Genomic DNA, 20,763 nt, shown 5'->3' on the forward strand with positions numbered 1-20,763 from the left:
AAAGAATTAATTAGGAAGAAGGGCCTGGAGCAGAGATAAGATCATGCCTTCACAGTTTGTCTCATTTTAAATTGTCCTCTCGTGCCTTTAAGAGCCAGACCTATTCTCAGGACGGCCCTCCTAAACTGAGAGGGAGAGATTGCTGTGTGTCCTGCCAGAGGCCCCTGTTAGAACTGAGCACAGGCGAGCAGAGAAAGCATAGGCCAGGACAAGAAGAGAGGGACAGAAAAGGACAGTGCCCGCAGACTTACCGGCAGGTGGAGCAGGTGCAGGAGTATTGGGTTGCGTGTCCCCTGGAGTGGAGGGTGTAGGAGTCTTGGGGGAAGGTGACCCGGGCTGGGACATTTTTTTGTTTTCCTCTACTTCAGCAAGTTCAGGCATGCTCCAGCGCCCATTAACATGTTCAAACTCCTGAACCTATAGCAACAGGACAAGAAGTTGAAGACCCAATTCCAGCTCTAGGCTCCTTTCCTGTTGGCCCTCCAGTTTCCCCTAGAAACCTTGAACAACAGAGAGAGGCTCAGGGCTTACCTTCTTGCGAATCAAGGACATAACACCAATCCTGGTAAGAACGTGCTGGCGAGACAGGCCTTCTCTGGGGACACCATCAGCAAAGGTCTCAGCCCCATCTGCTCCCGGCTCACATAAATGCCGCATAAAAAGAGAGACGTAAGCCCTGTAGAAAATAAGTAGAGAAATGAGTTAAACAGCAATCCTGCCAACCCCTAGATCGGACTGTTTCCCATCCCCACTTAGGCATTATCCCAGACCACGACTGTGGTTCCATGTTGAGGTAAAGCCAAACCGGCACAGTGAAAGCTGATCTCCAAACTCCATACCATGCCCCAGGTTCTCTTCCAGAGAAGCTAGGGAACACAAAGAACCCTATTACTAACAGCTTTGCCTGCCAAATTCAGCAGAGGAAACAGCGAACTTCCCTGCTTAGCCTGGACTAGTACTGTAGAATGACCAGAGATTAGAAGCTCTTGCCCTACATCAGTCATTCCAGCTCTCAACTTACTTGAACTCTTTCTCTGATTTGCCTCGCAGATCTCTCACAAGCCACTGGGTGGTAAAAGCATCCTGAGGTGGCATCCCATATCGCATAATTGCATTAAGAAAGGCTTTTCGCTGACGAGCATTAAAACCAAGTACCTAGGGGGAGAAGGAACCTAGGTGAGAGGGAGCAGGTCTTACTCCACCAGACCCAATACCAGCACTCACCCAACCTTCCTTAGAATTATATGACACTTACTTCAATATTCCCACCAACACGGGCCAACAGAGGAGGCAATGGCTTATCTTTATCGTTCCGCAGGCCCTTACGACTGGGCCTGCGGGGAGCTGCAAGAAGAAAAGGTTGCATGAGGGACACCGGTAGGGTATAAGACAAAGTAGTATTTTAACCAGCAGAAAGGCATAGGCCTCACCTTCTGAACGTTCATCAAAGTCTTCATCACCTTCCTCTGAGGCCACTGAATAATCGGACTGGTTGTCGGACTGGTCGTCCTGCCAATCTGGAGGGAGAGAGGGCAGATGAGCGGGGCCCACTGCTCTAGTGGAACGGCCCATGGGTGGGGGGCGGGGCCGGCCACACACACCTCGGTCCTCCTGGGAGCCATCATTGTAGTTGACCTGTTTACGGATTCTTTTTCCTTTGCCCAGATTTCGGGCCAGATCTTCTTGCTGCTGCTCATAATGGTGCCGCAGCAATTTCTCCCAGTAGTCAGGATCCACACTTTCTTCTTGTTTTATGATTTCCCGTTCTACCTCCTCTTCCTCCTGGGACAGAGGGAGGGCCAGGACTCAGGAGTGCTGAAGTCAGCACCACCAGCTACCCCTGGTCCTCACAGTTCCCATTCTGCTAACTCCTTCTCATGACTGGACTCGGAAATACTTGGTGTGCCTGCTCGGACCTAAGAACTTAAAAGAAATTTAATTGACAGGACATGGCTCCTCATAATTATGTACAGATGAGCAGTCAACATAACTAAAGAAAAACATGGGATGGAGCTGTTATCACAAGAGAAGGATGAAGAGACAGTATGCTTTCTTCTAACTCCTTTTACTGATACATATATAGTTAGGAGACAGAAAATGTAGAAAAGAGAGATTAGAGCCTTAGCAAGGCAGAATGGAGAAGCTTCTGAAATACTGCAAAAGATTTTCCTACGAGAGAAAGTAGAAGGGCCATAAGCCCTTCTGTTCTTCACAAACTTCATCAAAGTTTACCAACTGTGTGCAAAAAAGAAAAAAATTATACGGGCCGGCCCAGTGGTGCAGCGGTTAAGTTCACATGTTCTGCTTCTCGGCGGCCCAGGGTTCGCCAGTTCGGATCCCGGGTGCGGACATGGCACCACTTAGCAAAAGCCATGCTGTGGTAGGCATCCCACATATAAACTGGAGGAAGATGGGCATGGATGTTAGCTCAGGGCCAGTCTTCCTCAGCAAAAACAGGAGTGGCAGTAGTTAGCTCAGGGCTAATCTTCCTCAAAAAAAAAAAAATTACATACATATATCCTCTTATGTCCCAATAATGTTTATGATCCTCTGAAAGTCTTATATTTTTTTCAGACATTTCAGGCCACTAACTGGTTCCAGATCCCTTACATTAGAAGTAAACTGCTGCCAATAGCATAATGCTAGAATCAACCTAAATATCCATCATGATGTAACTAATTAAATAAATTATGGGGGTTGAGGGTGGGTGAAATGGGTGAAAGGGGGGTCAAAAGGTACAAACTTCCAATTATAAAATAAGTAAGTACTGGGAATATAACGTATAGCATGGTGATTATAATCAATGATACTGTCTTGCATATTTGAAAGCTGCTAAAGAGAGCAGATCTTAAAAGTTCTCATCACAAGAAAAGAAAATTTTGTAACTATGTATGGTGATGGATATGTAGTTGTGGTGACCATTTTGCAATATATACAAATACAGAATCACTATATTACACACCTGAAACAAATATAATGTTATGTATCAATTATGCCTTAATTTCTTAAAACAAATAATGGTACTTCTAAACAAGAACATATTATACAGCAAAAAGAAAAAGGTGGGGGAACTCTTTATGTACTGATTTAGACTCTACAAGATTTTTTAAGTGGACAAAAGCAAGGTAGAGAACAGTATGTATACGAAACTAATTTTGTATTTAAAAGGAGAAGAAAAAAGGCGTTTGTGTGTGTATATATATACGTGTGTGTATGGATGGATAGATATGTAATTTGTATGCATATAAAATATTTTTAGAAAGAGACAAGAAAGTGAAAATACCATTTATCCCCAGGAAGGGAACTAGGCAGCCAGACAGGGGTGGAAAAGACATACCTTTGTATCTTTTGAATTTTAAACCATGTGAATTACTATTTATTCAAAAAGTAAAATTTATAAATATTATAAACAGCAGCTGCCACTACACGAGAGGGTCATTTGTATACCTATTCGTCATGAACAGAGATTATCAACAGGTGGGAGAGTACCACCCCTTCCTTCCCAACCGCTCAGAAAGTGCTGCCCCAGTCAATCACTCCTACATGCAGCCACTGCCCTGACAGAGCGTAGAGCACCGTACAGGAGGGCAGTCAGTCTACAGACCTATCAGACTATTCAGCCACAGTTACACATAACCGAGGTTAGTAGCAACACCTTCAAAAAAGAAGACAACAGGTATGTATCAGAAAAACACAGCAAGAGGGATGGTTCTGAGTTACAAGGATGAGAAAAGATGGCAAAGACCACCAGAAACCTATGCCAATTCAAAGTCCCCTGAGCTGAATAGTTTAAAGAGAACGCAAATGTTTTTCATTTATACCCTACTTTATCATTTAGGAGGAAAAATTATTATCCAAGCCATGCATTTATCATGATTTTAGTATTTGTTTTTTACTAAAAAAGACCAAGAAAAGGAAGAGGAAAGAAAAACGGCAAACAACAATTCTAATGTTTTAAAAAGCATAGGGAAATAGGCTGTCTAAGTATGTTTCTTACCTCCTGCTTTTTCTCCAAAGAGAGTTGAAACAGCAATCAAAAATTTATTTGTAGGGTTAATGAAATGAGATTCTGATAAAGAGCTAATATAACTGTTTTGAGTGAGAAATTTGGCTGTGAGTTTCCTGACAGGCACGGCAAAGAAGAGAATGTGATTGGTCATTTTATAGTACTTATTTTCATGGAAAGAGATATATCAATTCATCCATGTACTTACTAATTTACCTACAAATGTTTTCCTCTTGTCTCATACCATCTTGGTCTCAGCTCCAATTTTCAGACTAATCACCAAGCACAAGATTGCCTTGGACTCATACTCACCCCCATTTCTTCTTCCCGCACCACATACTGGGCCACTTTGAATGAGCTCAAATATTCATTCATGCCCTGCAATTCTGTATCTTCAGTCTCATCCTGGTTACGGTCCAGCAGTCTTTCAATGGCCTTATCATCATAGTGGATAACACTACTATCTTCTCCCTCTTTGTTGTCTCCTCCTACAAAGAATCAGGAGTCCATACCCCCAAAGTCAGCTTCAGCAGCTGCAGTGGAAAAAGCAAGTCCCAGAGGACCCTAGGTCCAAGTCTCAGGACCCTAGGTATCAAAGATACCCTTTAGAGAGGCCAAGCCCCACACCAAAACAAGTTTCTGACTAACGTACCTCCATCTGTAGCTTCGTCCTTGAATAGTTCCTCAGTGCCAAATTTGAGGATGTCGTCAAGCTCCTGTTTGGACATGGATCCAGTCTTGGAGCCCAGCCCAGGCCGAACCACTAGATGCGTCAGCATCATCTTCTTCTTTGCCACCTGCGTGATGCGCTCCTCCACTGACGCACGGGTCACAAACCGATAGATCATCACCTTCTTATTTTGCCCAATACGGTGAGCTCTGCTAAAGGCCTGGAGTTGGGCACAAAACGAAGCCAGAAAATGAAGTAACCATATTTTCCTGCTTTCACTTTTGCCTTGACTTACACATAATAAGCTAAATCCAGCACAAGGCAGGAGCTGCAGCTTGCCTTCATACAAAACTTCCTTTTGCACCCCTGCCCCAGACACCACCCTCTATCACGTTACCCAAAATAGGGCCATGGCTAACCCAAACGTTCTGGCTTACAATAAGGTAAAAGACTTAAAAAGAATCCATTGTTTCCCCATGAAACAACTAATTCCAGATGGTGGAGTCCTCACAGAGAGTACTGTGTACTTCCAGTAAGTTACTGTACTCTGCTCACCTGGATGTCATTATGGGGGTTCCAGTCAGAGTCATAGATAATAACTGTGTCAGCAGTGGCCAGATTGATTCCAAGGCCCCCAGCTCGAGTGGAAAGCAAGAAGCAGAACTGCTGAGCACCCGGTGCTAAAAAAAAAAAAAAAAAAAAGGAACCAAAAATACCATTAGAAGCGTCTCCTGAATTCCAATTAATAAATGTAGAAGGAATGTCAGAAATAAAAAACCTCATTAGGCAAACACCACAGTGATAATCATTGTAAGCAAGGTCCACTGATGGATACAGAAATCAGCGTGAAAGTTTAAGGAGAAAAAGGATGTTACTATAGTCTCAAACATATCCTTCAAGATATTTATCGATTACAATAGGAAAAAGTGTAACTTTACAGTGGAGAAACTCAGCAGACACCACCTGAACCAAGTGATCAAGGTTAACATCACCAGTAATGGGACGTCATCAACATCATGTCCTCCCCCGATGTGATACACTAAAAAGGACACAGCATTGCTTATATTCTTGCCCAAAACACCTACCCTCAATCTAATCATCAGAAAACATCAGACAAACCCAAACTTATAGACATTCTAGAAAATAACCGACCAGTAATCATCAAAAGTTTCAACACCATGAAAGAAAAGGAAAGAATAAAGAACTGTCACAGACAGGAAGAGACAAAACTAAATGCAATGTGAGATCTAGGATTGGATCCTGAAACAGGAAAAGGACACTAGGAGGACAGCTAGTGACATTCAATTAGAGTCTGCACTTCAATTAGTAGTATGACACCAGTGTTAATTTCCTGGTTTTGATAGTTGTATTGTGGTTATATAAGTTGTTATTATTAAGAGAAACTGGGTGAACAGCATACATGAACTTTCGGTATTAATTTTTTGCAACTTTTCTTTAAATCCAAAATTATTTTAAAATAAAAAGTCAAAGAAAAAAGTAGTGGCTACTGGGACAAGTCTGCCACTAACTTGCTATTTGAGCTTGGATAAGTCCTGGTCCCTTTCTGGGCCTCAAGATAAAATGAGCAAGGTTAAATGAAATGCTCTTCTTTCTAGCAGAAAGGACAAAGACATCAAAGGAAAAAAATCCTCCTAGGAATAGTCCAATACATTCCTCCAATCAAGATATTCAAAAGCTTTACTCTTCCCTATCCATTGACAAAGACCCAAGAGAACCACACAGGAAAGCAAATGCATGAGAACAACAAGCGACCGGTCCAAAGACACGAGTGAATGAGGATGTCTGGACTGAAGCCAGTCCTTCCCTCTTACCATTGAAGCGGTCAATGGCCTCTTGACGCATGTTCCCAGTGATTCCACCATCAATACGTTCATACTTATAACCTTCATGTTCCAAGAAATCCTCTAGTAGGTCCAGCATCTTGGTCATCTGGAAAAGGAGCACAGTTTAATTATCAGTCAGATAAAAATCCCTTTTGCCATGTCACTGAGACTTGTCTACTGCTGTTCCCTAAAGCTCCCAGCCAAGCCCACATAATACCTGGGAGAAGATGAGTACACGGTGCCCACCCTCCTTAAGGTTCTTGAGCATCTTCTGTAGCAGCAATAATTTCCCAGATGCTCTGATTAGGGCACTGCCATCATACATGCCATTAGGCATCTTAGGGGCTTCCTGAGGAAAGAAAGAAATAAGAAAAAAATACTGAAAGAAAGCCCAAATGGAGCAGTTCCAACCCAGGGATGAATGAGAGGTGGCACGACATACCATTGCAGCTACAGGGAAGAGATATGGGTGATTGCAGCACTTCTTAAGATCCATCACCACATTTAGCAGAGAGACCTGGTTGCCACCACCTCGAGCATTGAGTGCCTCAAAATTTCGAGTGAGGATGTACTTGTAGTATTTCCTACATGGCAAGATAGAAAGATAAGTCAGACTCGAGAGCTATTATGTGACTTACAACACAATCCCAAGGTCTAAGATCTTCCTTCCAACATATCTCACTTTGGGACTAAGGAAGCCTAACAAGAAGCACCAGTATCACCATCAGTATCAGTACTATCAGTACCACCACCACCACCACTACCACCAGCACCATTTTAAATAAGCTAAGGTATTTAAATAAGAATATGGGCCCCAACCCCACAGCATTAGGTGTTTCCTTAGGCCTTGCTTGCTCCCATCACCAGATGCCTTGAAGTGGAGCATGCAGAGGAATAAGAAACACTGCAGACTGGCAGATGTCTAACTGTTTTTGCAAAATGAAGTCAATGCTTCTGTCCCTTCTGACTCACTTCTGCATAGGGCTCAGTTCCACACGCACAATCAGCTCTGTCTTGGATGGCATATTCTTGAACACATCAGCTTTGAGCCGCCGCAACATGTGAGGCCCTAGCATGTCATGCAGTTTTTTAATCTGGTCCTCTTTGGCAATGTCAGCAAACTCCTCCAGGAAACCTTCCAAATTGCTTCAGGAAGAGAAAGGAAAAAGTTGTTGGAGAGGGAAAAGGAAGAAAGGAAAGTGATACACAGGAAACGGGCAACAGGAAAGAGAAGCAGAATTATGAACCGATTGTGGATCAACACACACTTACTGGAACCTCTCGGGGGTGAGAAAGTTGAGCAGATGAAACAACTCTTCTAGATTGTTTTGTAATGGAGTCCCAGTCAGTAACAGCTTGTGCTGGAGTGAGTAACCATTTAAGACCCGGAAGAACTGGTGAAGATGGAGAGGTGAAATTCAATGAAAAGAGGGCTCCAGCATATCTCCGCAAAACTCTGAGCTATTTCACTGCCCGGTAGTTAAGCCCCCTGCCCCTACCTCCATCTCTTTTAAGGCCTGGCCACCAAGGGTATGACAAGGGAGGGAGGCAGAGACACTTCTTCCCTTTCCCCTCCTCCTAGGTCTCCCCTTAATGAGTAGGTAGTACTAGAAAACTAAAACTGGAGGCCATAACCTCCTACCCTACCCCCTCACCTTAGACTGATTGTTCTTAAGCCGATGGGCTTCATCCACGATGAGGCAGGCCCAGTCAATAGACCCCAAGATAGCCATGTCAATGGTGATCAACTCATAGGATGTCAGCAGCACATGGAATTTCACAGATGCCTCTTTCTGCATAAGAAGGCAACCTGGTCACTAATGTTCAACTCCTCCAGCATAAGTAAGTCCATAGAGTTTTTTCCTCCTCCCAGCTGTTTTCCTTTTGCCTCACCCCAAGGACCAGGTCAAAAGGAGGCAAACTAAACCCATAGCAACAATTCCCTCTCTAGGGTGGTCTCCCTCCAACTGAGATACCTTCATGCGAGAGGCCTTCTTGCCACCACGAATGGCGTTGTCTTCAAAGGAGAACTCATTCTCTCGGATGATGGCACGGCTATCTTTGTCTCCCACATAGGTCACCACATACATATCTGGAGCCCACATCTCAAACTCCCGCTCCCAGTTGATGATGGTAGAAAGAGGGGCACTCACTAGGAAGGGGCCTTTGGAATGACCCTTGGAGGAAGAAGAGAAGCAGCAAGGTAAGGACTGAGGGTCCCGTCACACTACAGCCTCAGCGCCCACCTCTACCGTCTGTCCCAAGAGCTAGCCGAGGACTAACATGTGCACTGCGGCTTCCACTCTCACCTTTCTCCACACATGCATATGTCCTGTCTATTCCTTTCCACGAAGCCATGCCCGCCTTTACAGAGAGCTTAAGACGTCACCCCTTCCATTAAGTCTTTTCATACTAATTCCACTCACAATTCAGCTTATCGCAACACATATCCATTTCCCCAGGACTGAGGCTCTGATTCTACCCAAGGCACCACTCCCTCAAATCTTTCTCTCTGCACCTGTGTCTATCTTACTGTCATTCAAGCATGTTCCTCAAGGTCAGCGACCAATTTTTTCTTCCTTTTTCTCTCTCCTCAGAGAGTAAGAAAAGACCATGAACACAAAATACCCACACAAAAGACTAACAGCCCCAGCTTTCCTACCTCCTTGTAGAGGGAATAGAGGAAGACTGCTGTCTGGACAGTCTTCCCAAGGCCCATCTCATCAGCCAAGATGGTATCAGTGCCCTGAGCCCAGGAGAAGCGCAACCAATTCAAGCCCTCCATTTGATAGGGGTGCAGGGTTCCACCTGTAGCATCCAGGTACTCTGGCTGTCGCTCATACTTCACTGTTGGCTGAAGGATAAAATAAACAAGTCAAGAGCTAGCAAGAAATTCGCCTCCTTCCATGAGACAACAGCTGCCTGGTCCTCACACATCCTCACTAGATGCTCCTTCAGAGAGCCACAAAAAATTGCGGGGAAAAAGATCCCCAATTGTTACTGTAACTTTTGTGTTTGATTTAGAATCCTGTAGGGGCCGGCCCAGTGGCGCAGCGGTTAAGTTCACACGTTCCGATTCTCAGCAGCCCGGGGTTCGCTGGTTCGGATCCCAGGTGCAGACATGGCAATGCTTGGCACACCATGCTGTGGTAGGCGTCCCACATATAAAGTAGAGGAAGATGGGCACGGATGTTAGCTCAGGGCCAGTCTTCCTCAGCAAAAACAAGAGGACTGGCAGTAGTTAGCTCAAAAACAAGAGAATCCTCACGACAGCAAGGCAATTAACCTATCAGGCAGCAGAGATCTTGGTCCCACAGATCTCTGAGGAAAGATACATCACAGCCTCCCTAGCAATACGATAGTTCTGCTAGTCAAGATCCACCAGGTAAATAATTGTATGTCCCCCTAGATTCATCTTTTTAACCTTAACCATCCTCACATTATATTACACAAATAAAACCCAGAGGAACTGAACCATGAATTAAGAGTCAGCAACCCAGGTTCCAATATAAGTTTCATAAAAGCTTGGCTGTGTGATCCCACCCTTGATAACACTTTCTCAATCATATAAAACACCTCCTCCTATGTTTTTATTTTTCAAAGGATAAAAAAAAAGTAATCGTATTATCTTCTCTCGTTTCCAGAGATGTGGAGAAGTGGGGAAGCAGACGTATGAAGCCGTCTCAGCTATGGAGTTATTACTTGCAGATCATGACTCAGAGCACCATCGCTGGACTGGAGCACACAGATACATGGTCCTACAACCAACGGTGCCCTCCCTCTTCCACCCCAACTCACATCGACTGTTGGAGTTTCAGGAGGCCTCTCCAACTTCCTTAGCTTCACCTTCTTGAGTTTCTTGCCTGGTCGTCCTTCCTCACCCCTCATTAACTCCCTAAAGAAGAAATATGTCACACAGCTGCCTAGCGTTCTTCTCAATAAGAAGCAACTCCACTCCTCACCAAAGTCACTCACCTGTGATTCCAATAACTCTGCTTGAACAGGTCATAGTCCTGTATCTCCACATCCTCACTCTCCCAGGATGCCTGATCATAGGGCAAATCTCGCCACTTGATCAAGTAGTGAACATGGCCCTTCTTGTCCACACTGCAAGGTCAAGGAGAAAAACCCTCAAAGCCAGAAGGCCACCCTCTTCTCCTCCTAAGTCAGCCTTGCTCTCAAAAACTGCCAATAACCTATGTTCCAAAACAGACCTTTAGGAAGGACAAACCATATACATTCAGAACCTCTACTATACCAGTCTTTGGACCAGAAATTAACTCTAATCTATAGTCTCCTATGGCTCAAATACAAGGATTCAGTCAGTTAATAATAATATATTGAGCGTGTATCTCTTCCAAGTCTAAGTTACTGGTGATGTCCATTTTCTTAATCCCTTTGGCAAGAGTCTCCCAATGATAAGCTGCCTAACCTCCCGTAAGCCCAAGACAACTACCAGTCTGGCCCAACTCCACTGGTACCTGTGGTTGAGAATTCGGTGGATCATCATCCACTCAGGTTTTATCCCATAGCGATAGAAGCGTTCCTCCATCTCTGCAAATTTAGGGTCCTTGTTCTTTCGCTTTCGGCTCTTCTCTTCATCACCACCAAAGTCCCCAGAAGGTGGCTCATCCATATCATTCTTCCGCTGATAGTTGCGGAACATCACTTGACAGTGCAGCTCCAACTACAAGCAGAAAGAGAAATAACTCACCAAGGAGTTGCATTCACTCTTTCACAAGGCTGTTTTCTCACTACCCTCTTCACTGTAGCCCCCACATCTCTAGCTTATGCCAGGTTTACCTGCAGTTCAGACACCCAGGAGCAGTGCCAATAAGACATGCCTTGCCATTTCACAAAGAACTGCCGCTCTGGCCGCCCCTCCAACGGCTTGGGAGAGGGAGTATTGGGATCAGCATCTGGAGGTCGAGGCACCGGTGTGGGAGATGGTGGCTGACCCCACTTCCAGATTAGGATCTTCTGAACTTTGCCCTTAAGAGCTGGACACTGAGAAAAAAAGAGATGATCCAACACCAAATCATTACCATGGGGAAAAGACGGTACAGCTCACACCCTCAACCTTACCAAAGGATTATTTCAAGTAAGATCTAATCCCAGGACCCTTCTAGGGAGAAAATAATAAAACTCTCTCTCTACTTCTGGACGTCATCCAGGATTTGTGTGACATTATCACTCCTATATGCTTAATAAGCCAGTAGCTAGACTTCAACAATAACCCAGAACATGGAAGCACAGAAAACCCACAGACCTAGAGCCCAGAATTCTTCACTTATGCAACCGAAAAGCAGTAAGTGGCCCTATTTAAACCATTCTAAACTACCAAGACCCTGAGGCTAGGTGTCAAGCCACTGACGAATGTTCTGGGATAGAAGAACACTGCTCCATCCCCCTTAAGAGAACTGGCAAAGCATCAACTCCTCTGTTCAAAGTCAGGCCTACATTTTCCCAGGAAAAAGATAACCCAAGACCACAGGAGGAAGGAAGATACCTATCTCGGGGCTGAAAGGTCCATAGTTCTCCAACGACCTCTCTCTGACCTCAGCCTCATGATGCCTACATATAAAAGGCGTAAACCCTTCTGCTAGACTACACTTCTCAAATCTCTCACCCTAGCTAGGGTCAGTCACTCACCGTACAACGGGGACAGAGCCATTCACCATTGGGGATCTCTGGAAGCGGGGGGTTCAGGCAGTGGATGTGGTAGGAGGAAGGACAAGTGTCACAGCAGAGCAGCTCCCCACCATCCTTGCAGACCCGACAGAATTCCATATGGTGGTCATCCTCTTCTTCAGGGTCTCCCCCAACCTCTTCCAGGATCTCCTCTCCCTCTGAATTGTCCTCCTTAGCCTCCCACTGGATGCCTTCCTTCTCCTGTAGTAAAGGACCACAGAGTCAGATCCTTACCACCCCCCACCCACTCAAGTCTGAACCCATTATTCCTTTGAATGCTTCCCAAAGCCTACACCAGCAACACCACCATTTCTACTCCAACCCAGGCCCAAAAGAGCTTTATCTCTCCCACCCTTCCTCTTGAGGGTTTCAAAGGGCCACAATGGCTGGGTACTCACACAGTGGGGGCAGCTCCACTTGCCCTCAGGAGCCTTCTCCATATCTGGATCCAGGCAGACCATGTGGTAAGCTCGCGGACAGGTATCACACAGGATGATCTCACCGCCTTGCTGGCACACCTCGCAATAGTCCTGGTGGTCTGTCTCATAACCATCCACAGCAGTCACCTCCTCCTCGCCTGGGCAAGGAAGAGGGAAAGCCCAGTTATTAGAAAAAAATCTCCCCCCCACCCCCACCCCCACAATAAACCCCACCCCTATCTCCTTAGGGAGATTCTTCACCAATCATTCCACCCCATCCCATCACATACAGATACAGAAGAGAAACACACCTTTCTTTTTCTTTTTAGTGGTCCGGAGTTTCTTGCGGCTGCGGCTACTGCGGCTGGTGGAACCATCAGAAACAGAATAGCTATTGATACTGGCATCATCGAAGTCAGACTCCACATCCAAGTCGTCGTCCTCACTCTGACAGAATGAAAAGGAATAAGGGTAGAGGTTCATGCCAAGGGGAAGGAGAGAGTGGTGGAACAGGGATCAGAAGGGATCACTCCCTTACTAGTGGTACCAGACTCCCCGCAAGACTGTGATACATGGAGCCTTGTCACCTTGTTCTGCGGCCAACTCCCCACATTCTTATGTGCCTACTGTGAAGACTAGATCCTGAGATAAGGTAACACCGTCTCTATCAGACATGGCCCCCTCACCAAAGGGATGGGCTGAAATCTCACCGAAGATCTCTTACGCTTAGAACCAAAACCTCCCAGCTTGATTTTCAGCGGAGCTACTTTCTTCGGTTTAGGCTTCTTGGCATCAGGTACACGAGGACTGCCTTTGGGCTTCCTACGAGCATTAGGACCTAAAATCATGAGAGAGCAAGTAAGATCATATAATCCAAATATACAGCACAAGGCAGAAGATGGGGAAAAAAAATACATTCTCCATCTCAGCTGGTTTCCCCATGTTCAGCTTCCCAAATACAAGATTCACTCCTCCCTCCTATCGTCTATTTTCAGGCAAACAGAACAGCATTCCCATGCTTTCTGTGTCTTCAACATCCTAAGCCCACACTAGTCCCCCCTGCAATGAATCCCATCTCACCTTTGCCCTCCTTGGTCTTGGCTTTGCGGATAGGCACCTCCACAGGGGGAGGAGGTGGTGCAACCTCAGTGGCTGTCACCATGCTCTCCACCACAGCCACTGCTGCCGCTGCCGCCGCTGCCACTGAAGCCCCAGAACTGCCTTTGAAGGGGTTGTTGGTGCTGAACTCCCGCCACTTTGCACCCAAAACCATCATCATCTTGGACACAGCAATCTTGGGGTTTTTGGCAGCAATGAGGGGTCTGGTGGAAAAATGGACAAGAACAGAAAAGAAGAAAAAGTTTAAGAACAAAAGAGGGAAAGAAAGTGAGATGAGATTATAGAAACATGCTGCTCCCCTTCCCCCGCAGACCTCCTATTTACCGGACAAACTGGCTGAAGGCCTTGTAGTTGGTAAGGGTGCGATAATCCTCCTCTGAGAACACATGGTCGATGTCTTCCATGCCCCAGTCTTCCAGGAGCTGAGCAGAGGATTTAGGTTCCTGCAGAAAGAGCAAAGTCAAAGACCTGACACCCAGTACCCACACTTGCTAAGGGAATCTGAGTTGAAACTAAGGCTTCTAAGTCCAGGGTAAGAAAGCTGAGAGGGAATCAGTAGAAATAGGTGGACAGAAAATGTTCTAAGGGGCAGCAGAGTGGGAGTAGAGTGGGAAACGAAGGACAGAAGTTAACAGTACAGAAGAGGACGGAGGTCCAGGCACCTTTGAATCATCATCATCGTCATCCTCCTCCTCCTCCTCCTTCCTCTTGGATTTGCTCTTCTTTTCTTTCTTAGGTCCAAGCTTCTTCTTCTTCTTCTTGCCAGGGGTATAGTCGCTGCCCTCACTGTCTGAGCGCAGAGCCACCTCTTCCTCCTCCTCCACAAACTCCGGCCCCTCCCCAGAGCTGTCCCCCAGCTGCCGGCATAAGAGCATACGCTGGAGCAGGGAAGGGGGGAGAGGGAGACAGACACACACATGCTACACACATGCTGACCTCAGGACAGCCCTGAGGCTCATCCCCAGGACACGACCCACCACTCCAGAGGAAGAAACAAACACCCCCAGTCCTTGAACCCTTCTTGGAGCTCCTTCCTTCTTCCTCTTGTCCCTCATAACATCCAGTCACCCACTCACCTCTTTTTTTTGGCGCTTGCTCTTAGGGATTTTAGGGTCCCGCGGTTTCTTAGGCTTTTTCTTCTTCTTGAGCTTTGGAGTCTCCGTTTCTGACAAATCCTCTTCTGGGTCCTCTTCGTTTTCTACATATATTTGGCAAAGAGAGGTAGGCAGGGAAAAGATCAATAGCAAAAGGTTAGAGCTTAATCCAGAGGCTTTAGACTTTATTCCCCCACCTCTTGTCCCAGATTCCACTAAAGAGAACTGCTATACTCTCCACAGAAGGAAGCTGATACTCAGGACAAAAACAGACAAAGAGAGAGCTGTATATACCCGAAATAGGCCTTCCAGGCCAAACCAGGCCCACCTCGGGCAGCTGTCCAGACCCCTGCCTCCTCTCCCTCATTCCTAACAGGAGTCTTCTATATGTTCACCAGTGCAGCTGAACCAAGCTGCTCAGTGTCAACCAAGTAAGAGAAATCAGTTTAGTTCTCCTGTAACTGGCCACCAAGTACTCTATAAACCAGGGAATGAGAATGAAAGGTCCTACCTAGAAGGCAAAACTATAGAATACACCCCCACCATCTTCTCAGAACAGTGTCAGTTCAGGGCTCCCAAAAACCACACCCTTCACTAACCCCTTTGGGTCATCACTCCTCAAGACAACCAGAACCTCTAAGAGCCCAGTTCAATTGCCAGCCCAACATCATATCCACTCCCAAACGTAATTTCCTTTCCCCATCTCCAGCCCTACTGTTCCTCCCCAGCTTCTCCTGGGTCAGTAGCCTCTTCTCCCCAGGGGCCCAAATCAGCCCAGCTGTCACCATCTCCTCCACCCCCCATCCTCCTCCCATCTGGCTCCACCTCCTCCCCTGGCTGGGAGCACACACAAAGCCTGGGGTAATACTGAGAGCTCCTGGGCAGGGATAGGTGGGAAGGGGCACGGAGGGGGAGGAGAAGGCCAGGAGGCAGGTTGCTTTGTAACAGACATTCACACCAGCACACCAGCTCCCTCCTCCCTTTCTCTCTCCTTCCCAAGCCACCCCCGCCCAAGGAGGGGGGGAGTGGAGAAGGGAGTGGAGAGAAGGAGGGAGTGCCTCACCCACTGAAGAGAGGGAAAATGGCTCCTGACCGCAGAAGCCAGCCTAGGGCACCCAGCTGCCAACATAGGACAGACAGGAAGTGGCAGGGGAGGGGGGTGGGTTGAGAGAGGTAGCCGGGGAAAGACTACCCTCACACAAGACTTCCCAAATTATTACCTGGCCCCAGGTCCAAATACCACCTCTCCTAACAGCTACTCTGGAATGACACAGTTCTCAAGAGGTCACTCTATTGTCCTAGGCAAGGAAACCCAAGACAAACATGAAGGGTAATACCACGAGAAGGACTGGGTTACTCCCTCTATCACAATTACTTTTTCAATCATAAGAACTAAAATTTAACAAACGCTCAGCGGAGCTGTGGTCAGAGCATACAACCTTCTCTCAAATTTCTGATACCCAAAAGATTTACCTTGAGGAATGGGAGCCCACAAGAAGTCTCTGACGCTCAGTTTCCTCATCACCCCTATGCAAACTCCAGGCCACAGATCCTAATTCCCTCTTATAGATTAGAGGGAGCCACCTATCCAACATACGGGAGTCATCATGCCCAAGACCAAGAAAAACGGAGCAGCGTCTAGATAGTGGTGGACAACATGCTTCCTTCAATCCTACACCTGCTCTTAGCTCCTGACACCCAGAACTAGCCTGAAATGCCTCTGGCTCCGCCCTTCCTGAGTGAGGCAGATACTCGGGAACAGGAGACATGAGCTTGACAAAGCACCATCAGGCTCCCCCACTCAGCCTAGCATCAGGCCAGGCACAAGAAAGCCCCTCCTATTCCCTTAGGAATGAACACCAGCCTGGATCTCACCAGAAAAGAATCATTTTTCTTAAAGGCTTCTCCCCAGCTATCCTCATGTTGCTCTCCCCACCCCAATCAGCTACATCTCTTGGTTCTTCCTCTTCATTACCTCCATAAAAGCTGGAAGTGGAGACAAGGATAAACCCATGGAAGCAAAGGGGACACCGTTCCATCCATATAAGACCCCCAAACTTCCCAAACAGATAATATGCTGACATGGCAGGTGGCAAACTGAGATATAGAGGAAGATTTGGGAAAGGGGCAGGAATGGGGTGTGGCAGATGGAAAAACTGGGTCATGCTACAGCTTGGGGCAGAGTTCACCGTGGGAGCCTGTACAGCTCCCAGTCAACACAGGGGCAGCCCCAGACCAAGGGGCCAATGGGAAGCCAAAATGTGGAACCAACACTGGCTGAATAGCACTACTATTTCTCATGCCCCTCACAGAAAGGACAGGATCACCTCACCACCACCTCAGGCAACAACACAGAACTCTGCCACTTGCCCTACACAGTGATGAGACTCAAGCCTAAATTTCTTACCCCAACAGCTGAAGACTCAGTAATAAGACTGACCCCTCTCCTAAGTGGTCTTAGGTTAAAATAGTCTTCCAACTCAGAAAATGCCAAATGTGGAAACATCTCTCCTAGATGAACTCAACTGGCCGCGGGAGCTGAGGGGAGAGAAGGCAGAAGTGAAAGATGTTCAATGGGAAACAAAAACAGGACCAGCAGGCTCCAGAATTAAAGGAAAAACATAAGCAAGAGGATAAAGAAACGGCATGTAGAAAAAAGAAACCTAGAAAAAAAGGTCAAGGAAACAAGTAAGTGACTTAGCAAGGGCTCTGAAGGAAAGACAGACAGAAGAGAAACATCCACTTAGAAGCATGACATCAATCATCATTTAAGGACAGACAAGGGCTCTTCCAATGAGGCAGGGTGGTTATAACCATATGGGTTTGGTCAGTCTAAGGAGCCACTCCACAACACAGATAGGCAAAACACCCAATACACCCACATCAACACGTCACACCACCAGCCCAAACCCCAGGCTACCTGCACAGAGGCAGAAGCCCCTAGGAAAAAAATCCAGGATTATGTCCACTTGCTAGGGGATGAGAGGTGCAAAGGGTGTCGCCTCCCTTCTTTTGCTCCTCCTAGTCTTATTTGTCAGGCTATTACATCCTACTCCTAGCCCCCATCATTTCCCCACTCAAAACATTCCAGCAGTCTGCCTGGCTAAAAGCGCTGCAGATCCCAGCTGAGGAGCGCAATTCAAACTTCACACAGTTCAAACAGCAGAGAAAACCAGTAACTGATCAAAAGCTAAAAATAATCAGATAGACAGCAACCAACACTCCCTCTTTCCTCTCCATGGCAGTAAGCACAGGATCCTACTAGCACCCATGCTCTGCTGGCCTCCTCAAACCCTCACCACCAACCACCACCACACAGCCTCCAAGGAGTCCCAGCTACCTGCATTCCTCCAAGGACCCACACAAGGTAATGCCTGCCAGCTCAGAGAGCTCCCTCAACTGGGAACTGCATAGGATTCCCGAAGACAGACAGTGCAGCAGGCTTGCATCTCAGCCCGCGGAGCCCAGGAGGCACATGGCTCCCCCCACCCCCCACAAGAGCTCTGCAAAGGCAACCACTCCCTTCGGATGCCCTCCACCTCAGACTGCACAGACAGAGAGAGAAACTCAACCCTGCCTCACGAGAGTACTAGGGAGGGCCGAAATGCCTCCTTCCTGCCCTGGGCCCCTGGGGAAGATGTTACCTGGGTGGGGTGGGGGCAGGCTGTTGCTCAAAAGTGCATCCATATCCTCCTCCTCACTGCCCGCCGAGCAGGGGGACGGGGAGCCCAGGCCCGACGCCATCCCCTTCCGCTCCCGGCCAGGGAATTGGCCCAGCTGCTCTTGCCTGCGGCCTGGGGCCCTCTACACTGGCCCGAGTCACTGTGCGGGGGAGGGGGGAAGAAAGAGAGAACAGTCAGTGACGCGCACTGCCCCCCTCCCCCACACCCCCCGCTCTTTCCGCCCACCCCCACCCCGGCCCCCCCACCCGAGCAGGGCACCCGAGCCAGTCAGGCTGAACTTAGTTCCACACTCCTCGGGGGCAGCCCGGAAGCCGGCTCCCCAGCTGGAGCCCCCAGATGAGCGGGAGCGACGCCCCCGAGGGCAGTCTGGTGCAGGCGGGGGGAGGAGAGAAGCCAGGCTGGACGGAGCAGGGTGTGACGGGGGGAGGGGGTCCGAGTGGCCGCAGCGCGGGGGGGGCCGGGGGAGGCGGCAGGCGGCAAGGCGCTCGGGGACACAAGGTCACTTGGGGGTGGGGGGGCGCCTCCCTGCGCCTGGGGAGGGGCTAGTCCCCAGACAGGGCAGCTCTCCAAAGGCTGTCCTCTGGGACAACTCAGGTTCTCCTGAGGAGCCGAGGGGAAGAGGGGGCGTGGAGGCTCGGGCACTCCTGGGGGCTCGAAGCAGGGACGCGGAGGGCGAGGGAGCTCCCACCGGGCAGGGGGCCGGGCCACGTGTCCTGGGGGGCAAGTGAGCAAAGGGCGAGGGGGCGGGCGCCGGGCATTGTGGGAGCCCGCGCCGGGGTGGGAGTCGCGGGGGGCCAGACTCTGGGTTAGGGCGGGGGGGAGGGGGCGCCCTGCAGGGAAGGGAAAGGTCGGCTGCTGCGAGCAGGGGGCGGTCCGCGGGTCGAGGGACGCCTGAGGAAGGGGTAGGTGGAGGGATGACCCTTGGGGCCGGTCGGGCTGAGAGGGGTGACTCTTTGGGAACCCCGCTCTCTCCTCACCCCGAGGCCGCCGCAGGTCGCACTGGGTCCGGCCCGGTGTCACTCCCGCTCCGGCTCCTCCTCGCCGCGGCCGAAGGGGGGAAAATGGCTCCGTCTCCGGCGTCGCCTCTTAAAGGGCCCGAAACACCGGCCGGGAAATCCCACCGCACAGGCCCCGCCCCCCCACGGACAGCCCATAATAACCTCAACCAACTCCAACCCCCCCTCCACTACCGCCACCCTCCTCCCTAGATCTCCCGGGCAACCCCCGCCCCCTCGTCGCTCAGGCAACCATTGGCCACGCCCCCTTCAAGCGCGCGCGCGCGCGCGCGTGTCACCCGGGCAACCACCCACCTCCTGCCCATCCCATAATACACATGGACACCCCCTACACATACACACACACACACTCCATACTCATATGTGCCAGGGCTGTTGACATCTCATAATATCGCAGACCTTTTGCAACTAACCCTTCGGCCTCCCCCCCCCACTACATCCCATAATAGCCATCCTTTGCCAACTTCTTCACTCTTGGCCCCAATGCTAACATCCCATAATAATTCGTCACCTCTCCCTCCCCATGGCCATCCCATAATAAGCACCCCTCCCAGCACTTCGGCCTCACATCCCATAATACTCATCCCCATCCCCCCCCCACAGACATCCCATAATAACCACTCTTCATCCACCCCCAGGTTGATATCCCATAATACTCAGAACTCCCCCCCCCCCCCCCCGCACGTCGAAGGACACTTCGGCCTCCTCCCACACACATCCCGTAATAATCAGTCTCCACTTTCTATACTGACATCCCATAATAAGCAACCCCCTGGAGCTGCCCTCAACCCCTGCAGGCTAGGGTCTGGAACCTCACACCACTACCCCCAGGCTTCACACACTCCTTCTAGCTCCACAACCCATAAGAACCACTCCTCCCCTATCAGAGATATCCCATAATGATCAGCAGCCCTACTGTCACCCCACAGATGAACATCTAATCTCCTTTCCTCAAACACTGGAAAGATATCCCATGATTTTACTCCCCCACCCACACCCTGACATCCCATAATAATTGCAAGGAGCCCATGGTCAACCAGACATACCATAATACTCAGCACAACCCAGAGTTACATCCCATAATGCTTCATCTCCTCTCCACCGCCCCATACCTTTCCAGCCAGGCATCCCATAATATTCACAGTCATACCTCCCCCATCTCCAGGCGCTGTCAGTCTATTCTAACTGACAGTGTGAAGCAGGCTACCCACACACTGCCCT

The 20,763-nt window shown here is 48.6% G+C and overlaps 1 protein-coding gene, 1 long non-coding RNA gene and 1 other non-coding gene across 17 annotated transcripts in view; 1 reads left to right on the forward strand and 2 right to left on the reverse strand.

Annotated features, from left to right (window-relative positions):
• Window positions 1-19,818, reverse strand: part of CHD4 (chromodomain helicase DNA binding protein 4) — a 27,821-nt gene extending 8,003 nt beyond the window's left edge. For 2 of the 15 annotated variants that reach the window (XM_070269819.1, XM_014740560.3), the window contains exons 1-31: window positions 19,504-19,818; window positions 18,488-18,665; window positions 14,826-14,947; window positions 14,412-14,627; window positions 14,074-14,192; window positions 13,711-13,952; window positions 13,341-13,468; window positions 12,942-13,077; window positions 12,610-12,788; window positions 12,173-12,412; window positions 11,324-11,527; window positions 11,002-11,207; window positions 10,496-10,627; window positions 10,319-10,415; window positions 9,183-9,374; window positions 8,497-8,697; window positions 8,176-8,313; window positions 7,793-7,914; window positions 7,493-7,666; window positions 6,963-7,104; window positions 6,738-6,869; window positions 6,509-6,626; window positions 5,232-5,356; window positions 4,659-4,896; window positions 4,319-4,494; window positions 1,602-1,782; window positions 1,431-1,517; window positions 1,256-1,344; window positions 1,022-1,155; window positions 532-676; window positions 252-417 (exon numbers count right to left, since the gene is read on the reverse strand). In XM_070269819.1, coding sequence (XP_070125920.1) covers window positions 252-417; window positions 532-676; window positions 1,022-1,155; window positions 1,256-1,344; window positions 1,431-1,517; window positions 1,602-1,782; window positions 4,319-4,494; window positions 4,659-4,896; window positions 5,232-5,356; window positions 6,509-6,626; window positions 6,738-6,869; window positions 6,963-7,104; window positions 7,493-7,666; window positions 7,793-7,914; window positions 8,176-8,313; window positions 8,497-8,697; window positions 9,183-9,374; window positions 10,319-10,415; window positions 10,496-10,627; window positions 11,002-11,207; window positions 11,324-11,527; window positions 12,173-12,412; window positions 12,610-12,788; window positions 12,942-13,077; window positions 13,341-13,468; window positions 13,711-13,952; window positions 14,074-14,192; window positions 14,412-14,627; window positions 14,826-14,947; window positions 18,488-18,587 — 4,681 coding nt within the window. In that variant the 5' untranslated portion in view covers window positions 18,588-18,665; window positions 19,504-19,818. Of the gene's footprint in view, window positions 1-251; window positions 418-531; window positions 677-1,021; window positions 1,156-1,255; window positions 1,345-1,430; window positions 1,783-4,318; window positions 4,495-4,658; window positions 4,897-5,231; window positions 5,357-6,508; window positions 6,627-6,737; window positions 6,870-6,962; window positions 7,105-7,492; window positions 7,667-7,792; window positions 7,915-8,175; window positions 8,314-8,496; window positions 8,698-9,182; window positions 9,375-10,318; window positions 10,416-10,495; window positions 10,628-11,001; window positions 11,208-11,323; window positions 11,528-12,172; window positions 12,413-12,609; window positions 12,789-12,941; window positions 13,078-13,340; window positions 13,469-13,710; window positions 13,953-14,073; window positions 14,193-14,411; window positions 14,628-14,825; window positions 14,948-18,487; window positions 18,666-19,503 lie in introns of all 15 variants that reach the window. The other 13 variants (XM_070269824.1, XM_014740563.3, XM_070269820.1 and 10 more) reach the window with 8 other exon arrangements.
• On the reverse strand, window positions 71-212 carry LOC111774088 (small Cajal body-specific RNA 11). Its single transcript, XR_002808930.1, has one exon. It is a non-coding gene; the product is annotated as a small Cajal body-specific RNA 11 (non-coding RNA).
• LOC138924645 (uncharacterized) lies at window positions 8,595-11,689 on the forward strand. The gene is made up of 2 exons (XR_011439671.1): window positions 8,595-8,723; window positions 10,165-11,689. It is a non-coding gene; the product is annotated as an uncharacterized lncRNA (long non-coding RNA).
• Window positions 19,819-20,763: the final 945 nt, after the last annotated feature.

This window comes from Equus caballus, chromosome 6 (assembly GCF_041296265.1).
Source record: "Equus caballus isolate H_3958 breed thoroughbred chromosome 6, TB-T2T, whole genome shotgun sequence".
Taxonomy (NCBI): Eukaryota; Metazoa; Chordata; class Mammalia; order Perissodactyla; family Equidae; genus Equus; species Equus caballus.